Source organism: Tursiops truncatus, chromosome 20, assembly GCF_011762595.2.
Source record: "Tursiops truncatus isolate mTurTru1 chromosome 20, mTurTru1.mat.Y, whole genome shotgun sequence".
Classification (NCBI taxonomy): domain Eukaryota; kingdom Metazoa; phylum Chordata; class Mammalia; order Artiodactyla; family Delphinidae; genus Tursiops; species Tursiops truncatus.
The window spans coordinates 12,001,633-12,017,957 of NC_047053.1; the positions used below are offsets into that span (position 1 = coordinate 12,001,633).

Here is a 16,325-nt window from a genome sequence, read left to right on the forward strand (position 1 = left end):
GAGATTAAGTAACATGCTCACATGACCCATGGAAAGCAGTCCGGAGTGTGGTTAAGACAGCACAGGCTTCCGAGCCACACAGACAGACCTGAGTCCAAATCCTGGCCCTGTCCTCACCAGCTGTGGGACATGGAGCAAACAACTTAACCTCTTCCGCCAAGTTCAATCGGAGATGCCAGAAGCAATTCATCTCAAGTGTCGGCTCAAATGACTGGCGGTGGCTACCTGCAGGGCTTTGCTGGAGAGGACTCTGAAGCCACATCTAAACTCATGGGCGAGGGTGCCATGATCGTTACTAACATCCGCCATAGGGGCAGAAGGCTGGTGGGCTGGCACGAGTGTCACACATTTGCCTGCCCTGATCTGGAGAAACATCACGGCTTACAGAGACAACCATACACGTGCATGGGTGCATGTATAGAGCCAGCGGATTTTTGACCAAGGTACCAAAGCAACCCTAAGTCTTTTCAATGACTGGATATCCATATGGGAATAAATGGACCTAGATACCGGTACCATCAGGCCACTCAAGATGGCTACTCTCTTGCTCACTATACATCCCCCTGCTCAACTGGTCCCTGCCTCACCTACACCCTACTCACCTGACAGACTTTCCCTCTTAGTCATAGAGCCTAATCAGTAAATGCCTACATACTTGCCCCCCACTCCGACCCAGCTAGTTCTAGTCCTTAGATCAGAACACCTCCACCATGATAGCGTATCAAAGGGGCAAAGGGGCGGTGAAGGACGTGCTCCTCTGCTGGTTTCCCTGGTAACCAATGAGCCAAGCTGATGTCAATTCCCACTATAACGGGTATCCTCCCTCTCCCCTCCAGTAGTGAAGACTGCTGCCCTGTCCTGCCCTCGTCTGCCTCACACAGTGCGGTGTCACTCCAGGACCTTGCTTCAGACATGTAAGATCCCCTGTCCATTAAACCATCGATGTCTCTGTCACTGACCCTGGGCTCTTCCTTCTCGAGGCTTTCTGTCTCGAGGCTGGGCAAGTATAAGGCTTGCTGCCCAACAATGCCTAGATCATGCCACACAATTAAATTAAATTGAGATGGATCTTAGATCTATAGCTCAAACTAGACAGCTTCTAGAAGAAAATATGGAAGAAAATCTTTGTGATATGGAATAAGCAAAGAAAGCTACAGACACAAAATGAAAAAAAAAGTCCATAAATTGGACATCATCAAAATTAAAACTTCTGTTCATCAAAGACGCTGTTAAGACAAGGAATGAGCTTGTATCTAGAATATGTAAAGAATGCCTACAGGAAGACAAACAACTCAATTTTAAAGGGGGAGGAGGGACAAAGGAACTGTAAGAATGGTCCACAAGCATATGAGAAAGTGTTCAATGTCATTAGTCATCAGACAAATGCAAATTAAAGCCACAATGAAATATCCCTCCCTACACGCCCACTCAAGTGGCTAAAATTAAATAGACTGACAATGGCAAACGTTGACAAGGATGTGAAGCAGTCAGAGCTCTCATAACACTGCTAGTAGGGACATAAAATGGTACAACCACCTGGCTAAAAGTTTGGCGGTTTGATATAAAGTTAAACATTCACCTCCCCTTTGACCCAGCCATTTCCCTCTAGGTATTTACCTAAGAGAAGTGAAAACACATGTCCAAAACAAAACAAAACTTATACCAGAATATTCGGAGCATTTGGTTATTCATTATAGCTCAAAACTGGAAACAAGCCAAATGTCACTCAACAGGAGGAAAATAAACAAACTGTGTTGTATTCATACAGTGGGCATAAAAAGGAACAAACTACTCATACACTCTACATCATGGGTGAATCTCACAGATATTATGCTGAGCTGGACACAAACAAGTACAGATTATGTGATTCCTTTTATCTTTTTTTTTTTAATCTAGTTCCCTGACCAGGGATCAAACTCGTGCCTCCCTCACTGGAAACAGAGTCTTAACCACTGGACCACCAGGGAAGTCCCCGTGACTCCTTTTAAATTCAGTTCTGGAACAGGCAAAACTAATTTACAGTGGAAAAAAAAATCAGAATACTGGTTGCTTCCCTAGGGGAGGGGGTTGGGATTGACTAGGAAGGGACATAGTGGAACATTCTGGGGGAAGAGAAAGGTCCTCTATCTGAATCAGAGTATGGGTCCCATGGGTGTATCCATTAATAAAAGTACACAGTCAAGATTTATGCATTTCAATGTATGTAAATTTTTTAAATCCGGTTACACCTAAAGTAATTTGCAAGAAGTGTAGGTTAGTTGGCCTTAAAACAATGAACAGATGCAGGGGACACGGGTTCGTGCCCCGGTCTGGGAAGATCCCACATGCCACGGAGAGGCTGGGCCCGTGAGCCATGGCCGCTGAGCCTGCGGGTCCGGAGCCTGTGCTCCGCAACGGGAGAGGCCACAACAGTGAGAGGTCCGCATACCGCAAAAAAAAAAAAAACCAAAAAAAAAACAATGAACAAAATCAGGTACAATAGAGGGGTGGGTTCATGCAGGTGGTGCACACACAGACATCTCCCAGCTCTCTAAGCCTCCAAGGTGCCCCCCAACAGATGCAGAGCCAGATTAAGCTCCCCTCGCATCTGCACTGCCCTTGGGCTCCCCTGTCCACTGGCCTGTATGAAATCAGAGGCCTCCTGGGAAGTGGTTCCTGAGGAGATAGCATCTGGACCAGCGACATAAATAGGGTCTGCGTGGGGACCAGAGACAGCTCTCCTAGGAGCGCCAACAAGAAAGCCAGCTAAACCTCCTGCAGCGGTGGTCATGGGCCGCAACAAACGCTTGTCCCAACTGTCATGCCCCCAACTGCAGAGCTTTCTTGAAGAGGGGAAACCAACCCCCCTTGCTGGTGTCCTTGAGCCCTTCTTGCCTCTGCCCAAGAGGGGTCCCAACATCCTTCCCACAAACGCCTCCTCATCTCGTCCATACAAACTTGGTAGATGTGGCAGGGGCTGACACCCCCTCACTCAACCCTGACAGAGGCAGGTGGGTGATCTCTTTTCCCAGTGAGAACAGAAGACAGGGGGCAGGAGCCACAGGCAAAGTAAGAGATGGCATCGGGCCTGGGGCAGTGCTACAAGCTGGAAAGGAAACCCCAGCGCCTCCCCACCCAGGCCAGAAAGTGGCTGGTGGGCAGTTCGGGAGTCTGGGAGGGTAGGAGGCCGAGATCCAGCACAGCTCTGTCCAAAGGGAATGAAGGGAGTGCAGAGAAGGCACCTCTGACCTCCACTTTCTTCCCCAACATGTGGGGACTTTGCACCTGCCTGACCCATCACTGAGGGTTTCGAGGGCATCGGTGAGTGATGGAGAGCAAAGTACCAGGGGGGCAAAGCAGGCATGAGACTCTCTGCTCCCCCCACAGCGGGCACCCCAGCCCTCCCTGTTCTCTTCGGGAAAGGAGAAGGTCTGGGGTGGAGGAGGCTGTCCTCAGACTGGCACAAAGAGGGATGGAGAAGGCTAAGAAAGGGTCACCTCCCAGCTGACCGGGCCAGCCCAGCCCTGGTGGGACTCCAGAGACGAGTGTGACAATTCAGATCAAGGACACACCAAGTCCCAGCATCACCACCTTCGACAGAACGCCCCGTGCACTTACTGTGAGCTGGAAAAGAATCAGGAGGGTCAATCCCAACCCCTTCACGCCCAAAAGGCTGTTGTATGGTCGGTCCCAGGGGGTCACTCAACCCCCGTGCTTGCCACTAGGGTCCCTTCCAACTCCCCCCCCACCTCCCCATGAAGTCATCCTCACTCCTTCCCCCCCCCCCCACTGAGATGACACACTGCAGCTTGTCACATGCTCAGCCATATGGTTTCTTCTGCTCGGTTAAGGCCCCCCGAAGACAGCAGGTTCTTTGAGGGACGAGGACGGCAGCCTCAGTTTGACCACACGGGGCCTAGCGCAATGCTGGGCACACACCCGCTCTCCTTGGTGCCTGGTGACCCATTTGGGCACGAAAACCAGATCATAAAAGATGTGGGGAAACAATTCACAGCATTCCCAGGGAGACAGCCCCAAACCCCTCTCCCAGCCCACCCTGCACCATCCACAGCTCGAATTCTGGTTGGGAACCAGGCTCTCATTCGGCCCATCTGCTCGGCACCTCTTTGGTGGCTCTTCCTCAGGTTCATATTAGCGAGAAAAAAAAAATTCCCTTGAAAACCACAAACACAACGAGGTGGAGAAGGGGGCGCAAAGGACCAGTTGCAGCAGGCATGCCAGTGGGGGGCAGGGGCCTGGGGAGTGGGGGGCGCTTCTCGGGCTGGAGGCCAGCTTCTGCTCCAGTAGTCCCTTCCCAGTGGGGGAAGCAACTAGAGGAGGTTGTTCCTGGTGTGTGGGGTGAGATGAGAGCATCTTATCAAAAATGGTTTGGGTCTTAGAACTGAACTTACTCTATGACTACAGGAGGAACACACCTATCTTCAATGGGACCTTGGCCAAGTCATTTCCCACCTCCTGGCCTCCAGCTTCCCTAAAAAGGAAATGGATCACCCATCCCTGATATTTTGTGACTCCCGAGCTACTCAATACCAAAGGGGTTTCACTGCCACCCCTAACCCGAGCCTGCACTGCCAAGGGAACCAAGTGAGACCCTCCTCCACTGCCCAGATGCTGGGAGGGAGGGGGGGCTGGTGGAACTCCAGGGCCAGTGACCCTGGAGAGATTCCAGCCTCCACCCTCAGTGTCTCAGACCTCAATGTGCAGTAATAACCTGGGGAAGTTGGGAGGTATCAGCAAAGCAGAGGCCTAATCCCACCCTGGAGAGGACATCGCAGGCGGGAGCCCAGACCTGCACAGGTGACTCCACAGGTGAAAGTGATAGGGAAGGAGGGGGCTTCAGTCCACATCTTGAAGAACACATGTATTCAGGCTTTTTTTTTTGGCCGCCCCGTGCAGCATGCGAACTTCCCCGACCAGGGATCGAAACTGTGGCCTCTGCAGTGGAAGCGCGGAGATTAACCGCTGGACGACCAGGGAAGTCCCTGTATTCTGGCTTAATTTAAAAGAGTATTACTGGAGAAAGAGGGTCTGCTGGGATAGGAGATTCAGACAAAACCAGACAAAACCAGTGGAAGGGAAGCACCTGCCCCTCCAACCTGGATTCCAGAACGGTCAACACACCATAAACATCGACCAGAACTAGGAACCCACAGAACAGGACGCAGTCGCTGCCCTGAACTCAACGCAGGGACGCGTGGGCCTAACAACATGACTTGGTAAATGCAGTCCCGACACGGCTGCTCCCTCTGTGCTGAGCAGGCTGGGGAGAGGTAAATGAGCATCGTAGCTTTAAGCAGCCACCAGGACACTAAACCCAGAGGCCACCACGAGCTCCACATGTGGCCTCTCCACCGTAGTTGACACATCTGCCCATCCCTCTCACCATGTCCCCAGCCTCGTCCACACCAGCCTTTCCCTGGGGAGGCCACCCCCGGAATCTCCCATTTTCCCACTCCATCCTCTCCCTGGAGAGTTCACCAACCCACCCACCCCTCCACCCCCAGCTTCAATTCCCACCTCTACAAAAATGACTCCAGATTTTTTTTTTTTTTTTTTTTGCGGTACACAGGCCTCTCACTGTTGCGGCCTCTCCCACCGCGGAGCACAGGCTCCAGACGCGCAGGCTCAGCGGCCATGGCCCACAGGCCCAGCCGCTCCGCGGCATGTGGGATCCTCCCAGACTGGGGCATGAACCCGCGTCCCCTGCATCAGCAGGCGGACTCCCAACCACTGCGCCACCAGGGAAGCCCGACTCCAGATTTTTATCTCCAGTCACACCCTTCTTCTGAGCCTGGCCCCCAAGTACCCGGCTGCTCAATGACACCCCCATTGGTGCCTCAAGCATGTCCAACTCAGCACTTAGAACTTAAAGCCTCATCCTCCCTCCTGGGTCACCCCCTCTCAGAGAATGGCTGTATCGTTTACCCGGTTGATCCAAACCTGGGACCATTCTTGCTTCCTACCTCTCCCCAAATCCTCATATCTCACCAATCCACCTCCTGGGAGATCTCTGAGATCTGACCACTTCCAGGAGGTCACAGGCCCTTCAGAGTCAGTCCTCTCCCACTGGACTCCTGCAGTGGCCTCCCCACTCATCCCACTTCCACTCCGTTCCGTCCCACACATCCTCCATACGAGCCAGGGTGACTTTGCAGAAGTCCTGTCACCTTACTCCTCTGACTAAAATCTTCAATGACTTCAATGCCCCTAGTTAGGATAAAGCCCCAAATCTTAGGCAAAACTTCCAAGGGTCTGCCTCTTGGTCCCTAACTGTGAGTGCTCTAGCCATTCTTTTTTTTTTTTTTTTTTTACGTCTTTATTGGAGTATAATTGCTTTACAATGGTGTGTTAGTTTCTGCTTCATAACAAAGTGAATCAGTTATACATATACATATGTCCCATATCTCTTCCCTCTTGCATCTCCCTCCTCTAGCCATTCTTGTCCCTCGAGAATAAACTTCTCTCCTGCCTCAGGGAGGACGGAGCCTACAGCAGTGCTTCTGGAGCTGTAATGTATGTGTGAATCACTAGGGAACGTTGGTAAAATGCAGATCCTGATTCAGCGGTCTGCAGTGAGGCCTGAGAGTCTGCATTTCTAAGGAGCTCCCCGATGAGGCAGGTGCAGCTGGTCTCTTGGCCTCACTCTGAGTGATAAGCATCTAGAACACTCTCCTCCACCTTGACTGCACTTCTGCTTCACTAAGTCCTACTCCACTCTCAGGGTTCAGCTTAAGCACCACTTCCTCAAAGCCCTCCCTGACCCTCTCCAAGGCTCGATTAGATCTCCCCTCCACAGACCTTATATTGTCTGAGCTATGCTGTGCTTCTCCTTTGGAACATTCATCACACCTAACTGGCCATCCCTCATTCTTGAAATTATTTTTTCAACTTTTGTCTCCATAGCTGGATGACAAACTCCAATAGGACAGGGATCACACTGCCTTGTTGCTACCAGGGGCCCAGTGCTCAGCACTAGACCTGGCACCTGGTCAGCACGTGTAGCAGAAAGCTGTTGGTCTTGCCTGCACTGCATCCGTTTCCTCTTCCTCTCATCGTAGCATCTTCAATTTTCCTTTAAACCGCCACCCCTCCCCCATTATCCGTTCTTACAGTTTAGACCAGGGGTCCCCAGCCCCCGGGCCGTGGACCGGTACCGGTCCGCAGCCTGTTCGGAATCGGACCGCACAACAGGAGGTGAATGGCGGGCGAAGCTTCATCTGTATTTACAGCTGCTTTCCATCGCTCGCATTACCACCTGAGCTCCACCTCCTGTCAGCATTATGGTGAGCTGTATAATTATTTCATTATATATTACAATGTAATAATAATAGAAATAAAGTGCACGATAAATGAAATGCGCTTGAATCATCCCGAAACCATTCCACCCCCCGCATCCACGCCAGTCTGTGGAAAAATTGTCTTCTACAAAACCGGTACCTGGTGCCAAAAAAGTCGGGGACCGCTGGTTTACAAGGTGGGCAAGAGACCCAGATCTGGCCAATCAGAGCCTTCCATCTCTGAGATAGACATGTGACCTAAGCCCAGCCAATGAGCTTCCTCCCTGGGACTTTTGTTAGAACTACTGGGGGAAAAATGATACTCTTCTTTCCACTGGAGTTACTTAGCAAGTAGGAGCTACTGTCTCCATCTGCCACCACAGAGCCAGAGCTTGACAAAGGATGAAACACAGAAGAGAAACGGTAAGAGACGGATTTCGTGGATGCAGCCGTGCCTGGAGTCTACACTTGCCATTACGAAGGCAATAGATTTTCTTTTATGCTTTAAGCCAAAGCGAGTTATGTTTCTGTCACTTGCCACCAAGAGTCCTGACTAACACAACATTCAAATAAATATTGGGTGTTGGGTAAATTAAATGAGCACATAAGTAAAGCCTGCCAAGAGAACTCAATGACTCCTCCTAGGAGACTTTCAGAATTCCTCCCTGCAAACTCCCGCCATCCATGAGCAAAGAGACAAGCATCCCACACCCAACTCTGCAGACCAAGGGACTAAAACTCAGAATGGCGACATGTCTCAGTAAAACCCTGTGCAAACAAGCCACCCCAGCACCTGACTCGGAGGTCAGCACTGTGACTAGGCTGATGAAGGTGGTCTGGCTTTCAATGCCCCTGGGTACCCCACCAGGAGGAGAGCAGAGCTGTCTTCTAGGTCAGCCCTGCACCCTACCCACTCCTGCACTCCTAATTCAACCAGGACAGGCTCTGACTGCCATTCTGTGATATTCCCCCTCAGTTCTGTGTGTGATGGGCATTCAATGTGGGATGATAATGGGAAGATGGCTTTTATCTACCTCCTTTGAGGGTATCACTTTGCAACAGATTAGGTCAGGGAAGAGGGGGCACCACAGGGACTCCCAGGAAAGAGATACCTAATTATTTCCCTGTGAGTCACCTTGTAGCAGAACCCCAGGACCTCAGATGACTCAGGTGACGTCTTCAGACCTAGTCCTCACCTGGCAAAGTGTGAGGGAGGCGCATTGCTGCCTAGGCAGGACTACTGGCTGAACCAAAGTCCTCCCTGAGGGCCAGCTCAGGCCCATGTGGCCACCCTGCCGGGAAGACTGAACAGTAAAGGGGGAGAGCTCGGTGTAGGGAGGATGCAGCCCCCTCAGGGTCCTGGGAGGTAGTCTCCCAGGAGAGAGACGTGTGAATGAAGTGCTAATGGGGAAAGAATGACTGGCTCCCAGAACCCCCAAGGCAACTCTCCCACAGAGATTAGGGGGACAGGGCCAGCCCAGGGGGCCAGTCAGAGGCAGGCAGAGCAGCAGACAAGTGCCATTCAAGTCCCAGGAGGGTCCCAGCCCACAGGACCCCTCCTTCCCCACCCCCAGCCCCAGGCAGCCCTTCTGGGCAGTAGCCCCGTAAGGCTCCCAGCTGCATTCTGAGTGTCCCCACTTACTCCCGCCTGGGCCCCTTGTGCCGGAACCTACAGCTCCACAAGGCCTCTCGCTAATGACCAAGCATCCCGCCCACCCCTTTCAGCCCCAGTCTCTTTCCTCACTGCCCCTTGACACCCCCGAATCTCACAATCACACTTTCCTCCTACACGGGTAATCTCAAGTGGACGCTGCCTTCAGAGGTGTGGAGACATTCCAAGGCCCCCATGGGGACAGAAGCAGCCAGGCCAGGGGCCAAAGCAACAGCACTTTCCCCGCGCACTTCCCCTCCCCACTTACCAGCCGGAAGCCTCTTACCTTCATGGTGGGAGGCGCAGTGAGAGGAGGGGACAGCGGCCGGTCTGGGAGGGTCACATCCGAGCTGTTGGCCAGCTCCTGCTTCCTGTTAGGCCACAGAACACAGAAGAGGTGAGTGGGGGCCTGTCTGCCCCTCCCCTCTCTCCTCTAACAGCAGCTGGGCTTAAGGACACAGTCTAACACATGCAAAAAATAGAGCCAGTGCGTTTCTTTGCCAGGATGTGCTCAAATCTTAGGCAGGGCTACTCCCAGTGTGGTTCCTGCACCACAGCATCACCCAGACACTTGTTAGAAATGCACATTCTCAGGTGCACACCAGACTCCCGGGTGATGGGGCCCAGGAATCTGTGTTTTAACAATCTCTCCAGGTGATTGTGATGCTGAGGTCTGAGAACCACAGGTCTAAAGAGATATAGGACTGGGAAGGAAAAGAAGGGGAGAGGGGTAAACGTTTTCAGTTCCTCCTCCCTGGGGGGACCGCTTTGTCCCTAAACACACACACACACACACACACACACACACACACGCCCTGGTCAGACGTCGGGAAGACAGGGCTGCCTGCTGTGTATGCCGCAGGTGAAACTTATTTTAGTCCATGTGGGCTAGGACCGTGGAGAGGCAGCTAAACAGAGTTGCGTCACCATGACAACACGACTGCGACAAGTCCGTGGCTCTCACACACTCCCCACTTTCCATCTGGCCCTTGCTGGTGACCAGGGAGTGCTAGTGCACAGTCCAATCAGTAGGGAGAATGTGTGCCACGGAAAAGCCTTCAGAGTGATGGGCACGCACAGGGCCAGCTGGGCAGAACCTGGGGGAGTCTCCGGACGAGGGACTCTCGTGTCCAGGACGTGCCCTGGCTCTATCCTGGGACGGGAGGGAGAGGCAAGGATAACAGAATTAAGAGCCTAAGAAGACCAGGCTGAGCCACAAAGCCCCCAGTTTTGCGACTGTTTGCTTCTCCAGAGCCCCACCCTGAAGCAGCCAGGAGTCAGCCCCCAACCTGGTCCCACTTAAATGACCGAAGGACCCCCACTGCCACCCGGAGAGAATGCTTCTGTACTTTGTTCCAGCCCACGTCCTGCCAATGGGGGTGACAGCTCCAACCCCAAGCCCCCCTTCGTGAGAGAAGCCATGTTCCCTACAGAGGGAACCGTCTTTCCAGAGGAGACCCTGGCCCTGGGGCTCAGACACCGCCCCAGCCTGGCTCCCCTCAGCCCAGGCAGGCCCAGCTACCCTGGCACAGCCCCTGCCTGTCCCTGTCACCTGTCCTCCAGGGAGCCAGGTAAGGAGGCTGCGTGACCGTCTGGCTTGGTGGAGGATCCACGTGGCCCCACTAACCTCAACCCTGCCCATCCCCCTTTCTGCACCTCCATCTGCCTCCCTCCTCCTTTATTCCTGGACCTTGGACTCACTCCGATGACTGGAGAGTGGGGTCCCCTCCCTCCTGCTCCAGACCGTAACTAACACAAGAACCAAAGGGTCAAGGCTCAAGACGTGCGCACACACGTGGTCACACACAAAGGAACGGACGCAGCTCCTTCTACTTCTCAGTCAGAGCCACCAGCCTCCCTTCGCATTTATGGCCTTGGAGGTTACCATTGTGGGTAACGTCCGGCTGCTCTGGCCCTCACCTGCCTGTGGATCCCACAGAGCTGGGTGGAAACAAGCTTGCTTCCCCTAGCCACTCTACCCTTTCCAAGCAGGCACCGTTCCTCCTCAATGGGCCTGCAGCCCGAGACTCACGATGATGGAAAAGGAAGGGAGGAAAGGTGCTCAGAGAAGGGAGCATCACCCTCAGGTCCCCTGAGGGGAGGACGGGCAGGGCAGTTCCTGGGTGGGTCTGGGAGCCTGGAAGGGAAAACCGTGCAGGGAAGGGAGGGGAGGCAAGCCCCCACCCAGAGTCTACAGGACTGTGTGGGGTTAGCTGAGGACCTCTGGCTTACTCCCCTGGAGATGGCTTGTGGGCAAACTTGACCAGTAGCCGCCTTGGCTCTCTGGGAACACAAACCCTAGAGGAGGGCAATGGCAGCAGATTTTTCATATCAGTGGTCAGGGGACCCTCATATACATAGTCACACTGTTCGGTTCTCTCCATAAGGTGGAAGATGTCCACGCCCGCAGGACCAGAGCAGCTGAGATTATTACCAAGGTCCCTGAGTCCCAGGCAAAGGGCCCTCGTACCCAGCCCTTCGTGGACTAAGCCTCTCTCCCCTGAGCCAGTCTGTTCTCCCTGGACCAGTCTCCAGGAGCTGGTGAGGGCTATCACATGGGAGCACGGGGCATCTGCCAGAATGATTTCCCAAAGGATGCTTGGAGCCCGGAAGGTGCTGGAGCAGGAAGGAGCACGAGTGGCTACCGGCCTCCTGCTAGCTCCAGGGCCCTGTCCAAGACTCCAGAGGGGACACCAGGCTGGGCAGAAGGCATGACCACTGCCCTCAAAAAGATCAGAACCCAGAGCACATGCACACCGACGGCCGCAAATCAGAAACCACCCTGCCTTGGTACCTAGATAGCTTGGAATGGCTTTACGGGAGGGGATGGGCCACACGGCACCAAACCCTACTCTGGACTTCAGTCCTCCCTCCTAGGAGCCAAAGGTACTTATTTAAGAGCTGACTGCCTGTTATGGATTGAATCATGAACTGCCTTAAAGATATTTTGAAGTCTTTTTTTTTTTTTTTTTTTTTAGCTGCGCTGTGCGGCATTTGGGATCTTAGCTCCCTGACCGGGGATCGAACCCGCGCCCCCTGTGTTGAAAGCACAGAGTCTTAACAACTGGACCGCCAGGGAAGTCCCAAGATATTTTGAAGTCTTCACCTACCTGTGAATGTGACCTCGTTTGGAAATAGGGTCTTCGTAGATGTACCCAAGTTAAGATATGGTCATTAAGGTGACCCCTTAATTCAATATGACTAGTGTCCTTATAAGAGGAGAAGGTGGCCACCTGAAGAGACAGACACACAGGGAGAATGCCATGTGACAACAGGGGCAGAGGTAGGAATGATGCACCTGGAGCACCAAGGAAGGCCAAGGATTGCAGGCCACCATCGGAAGCTACAAGAGGCAAGGAAGATTCTTCCCTGGAGCCTTCAAGAGGAGCATGGCCATACTGACAGCTTGATTTTGGACTTCTCACCTCCAGAACTGAGACAATAAATGTCTGTTGTTTTAAGCTGCCTGGTTTCTAGTACTTGGTTAGAGCAGCCCTAGGAAACAAATACACTGCCCAAGTCCCACGTTCTAGCCTTGGCTTTGTAATTGGAAGACCAAAACCCAAAAGGATGAAATCCCTGCTTCCGCCTCACCACCCCTGCTATGGTCAGCTGGGCTCAACCTCGCCCTGCCCCCGACCTCACAACCAACGACATCTGCGTGTGAGCCACCCTCCCAGGGACAGCCAGGCCCAGCCTAGCCACCAGCTGGTGCTAAGATAAGACAGAGTAAGAACATGGTGCTCAATGCAATTCTAGCCCTTTCTCAGCCAAACACATCACACTTACTGAGTGGTGAAAGTGACATGATTATCTCAAGAGATAACCTTGAATCTGCTCTAATTTATTATAAGCAAAAGGTAAATTATTAGCAGAAATGGTAACCTCCCTCTTATTTGTAATGACTTTCTTGTAACCCACAGTGATCTTGACATGGATCATGGCACTAAGGTTGAAGACTGCCTCTCGAGCCAAGCCAGCCCACAGGCAGCTCTAAGGCCGCAGGGTCCCAGACCTACCCGGGAACCCAGAAGAAGAGGGGCTGGTGACAGAGGCAGAGGAGGGAAGCAGGGAGATTACACACTCAGCTAAAAGAGAAGGGTGGTTAAGAGCAGGTGTGAATGAGCAGGTCAGAAGAGCCTCCCGCCTCTGGGGTCCTGGAGGCGCAGCCCACTCAGCTTCCCTCTGCCCCAGAGCTGCCTGGCACTGAGGTTCTCTACTCTGGGATTCCTTCCCCAGCTGGGAGGGCTCAGGGAGGCCGGGAGAGGTCCTATCTGGCTTTAGCCAAACGTAAATCTCAGGAGGAAATGATCAAAGAGCCGGGAGAGGAAGCTGAGAAAGCCGGGGGAAGATTCACCCAGATGGGGCTGTTCACAGGGAACTGGGCAGACCTCCAGGCAAAGACCCCACGTACAGCACCCAGGCCTCCAGGGTCCTTGCCTCCAGCCTCCAGTGTCTCTGCCCCAGACCATGTGAAGTCATTGCAGCTATCATCTCTCCCACATGTCTATGAAAAGGACCTATATTAAGAATCAAGAGATTCCTGCGTTCAAGTTTGTCTCTACTTGCTACCCCACTGTGTGACCTTGGTTAAGTTACCTCACCTCTCTGTGTCCCAGTTCCTTCCTCTGCAAAGATGGGGGTGATAATGTTCTGAGGATTTAAACATAATGGCTGTGAAATAAAATATAAAGTCCTATACAAATGTAGACCATTATTATTATAACTCATAAAATGGTGATCAGGTTTCCAAGTGGAAAGAGAGAAGCAAGGGTCCAGGGCTGTTTACGTGTCTTTGAAAACATTCCTGGCATCTCAAATAAGCACCAGTTCTAGCCCCGGGGATCTACCGTCAGGATCGTAACCATCGGTTAATAATCAACAACAGGAAAAAAATCCCCTGTAACAGCAGATGGCCCTGGGGCCAGGTTTAAGCCCTCCCTCTGGCACAGAGTTTCTCCCAAACCTACACGCTCCCCTTGTCTGCATCTCCTACTACACCAGTTCCCCAGCCACCCTGCCACGTTCGGCCCTGCTTTCTCTTGCTTTCCAAGTAGCCAAGCTAGAGAAACGCATACAGCTGGCCGCTATGAAGAGCTTCCCAGGAAAACCAAACCAAAAGGAACGAGACACATTATCACAACAGCCATCAACCGAGGGATGGATAATCAACACGGTCCCTCCACACAGTGGAATATTATTCAGCCGTAAAAAGGGATGAAGTGCTGATACATGCTACAACATGGATGGACCTCAAACACATGCTAAATGACAAGAGCCAGAAACAAAAGGCCACCTATTACATGATTCCATTTATATGAAATGTCCAGAATAGGCAAATCCAAGACAGAAAGCAGATGAGTGGTTGCCTGGGGGCGGGGGCAGAAGGAGAAGGGGCAGGGAGGGTCTGCTCGTGGGTCTGGGATTCCTTTCGGAGGTGATAAGAATGTTCTGGAACTATGCAGTGGCGATGGCACAGCTCTGTGAATATACTAAACCCCACTGAGTCGTACACTTTAAAAGGGTGAATTTCATGGTATGTAAATCATACTTCAAATTTTTTTTTTTTTTTGCGGTACCCGGGCCTCTCACTGTTGCGGCCTCTCCCGCCACGGAGCACAGGCTCCGGACGCACAGGCTCAGCGGCCATGGCTCACGGGCCCAGCCGCTCCGCGGCATGTGGGATCCTCCCGGACCGGGGCACGAACCCGTGTCCCCTGCATCAGCAGGCGGACTCTCAACCACTGCGCCACCAGGGAAGCCCTATACCTCAACTTTTTAGAAAGAAATAAGGATGAAGGGGCTGAATGGGCTCCATTTCTGTCATTCCTGCTGCTTAATTTTCTTCTGTGGCTGCCTTTTGGTGGCCCCGGGGCCCCGGGCTGTGTGCAGGGTCTCGCATTCTGGAGATGCTGAAGATGCTGAGTACGGTTTCCTGACTGATCCCACCTGTTGAAAGCAGTGCCTTTCTTCCCCACCCCCAGCATCCTTAAGTACTTGTAGCACAGTACTTAAGAACTTAGGAGAGGGTTTTGGAGTTCCAACTTTTCACATTTCCAAACCCTGCATAACCAACTAGACCATAAACGATAGGAAATAAAATAAAACAAAATGAAATTAAAAAGCTTCCGGAGAAATCATCATAAGAAGGAGATACGACAGGAAGAAAAGGGAATTAGAAGCCAGGACTGGCTCCCACCAGCTCTAGCCGTGACAAGCTGGACCCTCAGAGTCTTATTATCTCTGCTTTCCCCTCTGCAGGATGGGCAGGCTAACCCCCAACTCCTGCTCCCTGCACTGGACTCGGAAAATTGCACTCAACTCTTCAATATGACTAGAGTCTTAGACAGTTTTCGTGGTGGCAGAGAATTGTGTGGTCATTGGACAAGCCAGGCCAGGGGGAAGGACGAGCAGGGACCGGGCTGGGCATGGGCTGGGGGTCCCAGCCCAGAGGAATCCACCTTGCTGTCTACAGAGACCCAAGGCCACAGGCACAATCACGTAGCCCTCATTCCAGCAGCCAGCAGTGCTGGGGCATCCCCGTGGTTGGAAACATGTCCGAGAAGTTCTGTCCATCATGGCAGGACAGCCTGGCAGATGCTGGAGTAGAGGGCCAGCCTCCAGCCTCGAGGGAGGCGGGCAGGCAGTGTGTACAGTGGATCAAAAGCCCTGGAGTTCTGGTCCAACAGACCTGCATTTGAATTCCGGCGCCACCCCGGATTAGCTGTGTGACCGTGACCAAGTTACTTCGCCTCTCCCCACCTCAGCTTCCTCATCTGTAAAACGGTATAATAATACTCACCTCCTTGGGTGGTCTGAATAAGGCCTGAAAAGCACTTGGCACGGTGCCTGGTGCACAGCAAAAACATAATACCTGGCTGCCATGGTCATGGCCAAGGCTGCCGTCAGATAAGCTGGAGGGAATGGGCACGGGCGGGGACACAAAGGCAGAAAGCCAATCAGAGAGCAGAGAGGAGGCAGGAACGGCTTCAAATCCGAGGGAACCTGGATGCCCACATACTTAAGACAGGAGAGTCCAGCCACTGTGTGTGGGCCGCCGGGTCCTGCGTTTGTGCACGTGGCTTGATCCCAACCCCAAGGGCCCAGACGTGGAGGTGAAGACATTACTGTCCATACTCTGCTGGGGCCAGTGTAGAAGGGGAGAAGGATGCCAGCCCAGCAGAACGGGCGGGGGAACGGAGGGAGGGAAGGGGACACGGGATTCAGGAATGAGAGGCTCCAACACGTGGAGGGATTGAGCCCCGATGCCCCCCTTGGGGAGCCCGTTGGGAAGGAGCAGGTGCTGCTCACCTGTCCGCACCTGGCAGGGCTGGCTCTGGTGACACATCTCGTTCCCATGCACACCCTAAGAGGATCCAGGAGACTCAGAGCACAGC

At 52.9% G+C, this 16,325-nt stretch overlaps 1 protein-coding gene across 9 annotated transcripts in view; it reads right to left on the reverse strand.

Moving 5' to 3' along the window:
* The window catches only part of RAP1GAP2 (RAP1 GTPase activating protein 2), a 218,772-nt gene that overhangs the window by 95,215 nt on the left and 107,232 nt on the right, over positions 1–16,325 (reverse strand). For all 9 annotated transcript variants that reach the window (XM_073798113.1, XM_033847049.2, XM_033847050.2 and 6 more), the window contains one exon: positions 9,215–9,299. In XM_073798113.1, coding sequence (XP_073654214.1) covers positions 9,215–9,299 — 85 coding nt within the window. The remainder of the gene's footprint in view (positions 1–9,214; positions 9,300–16,325) is intronic.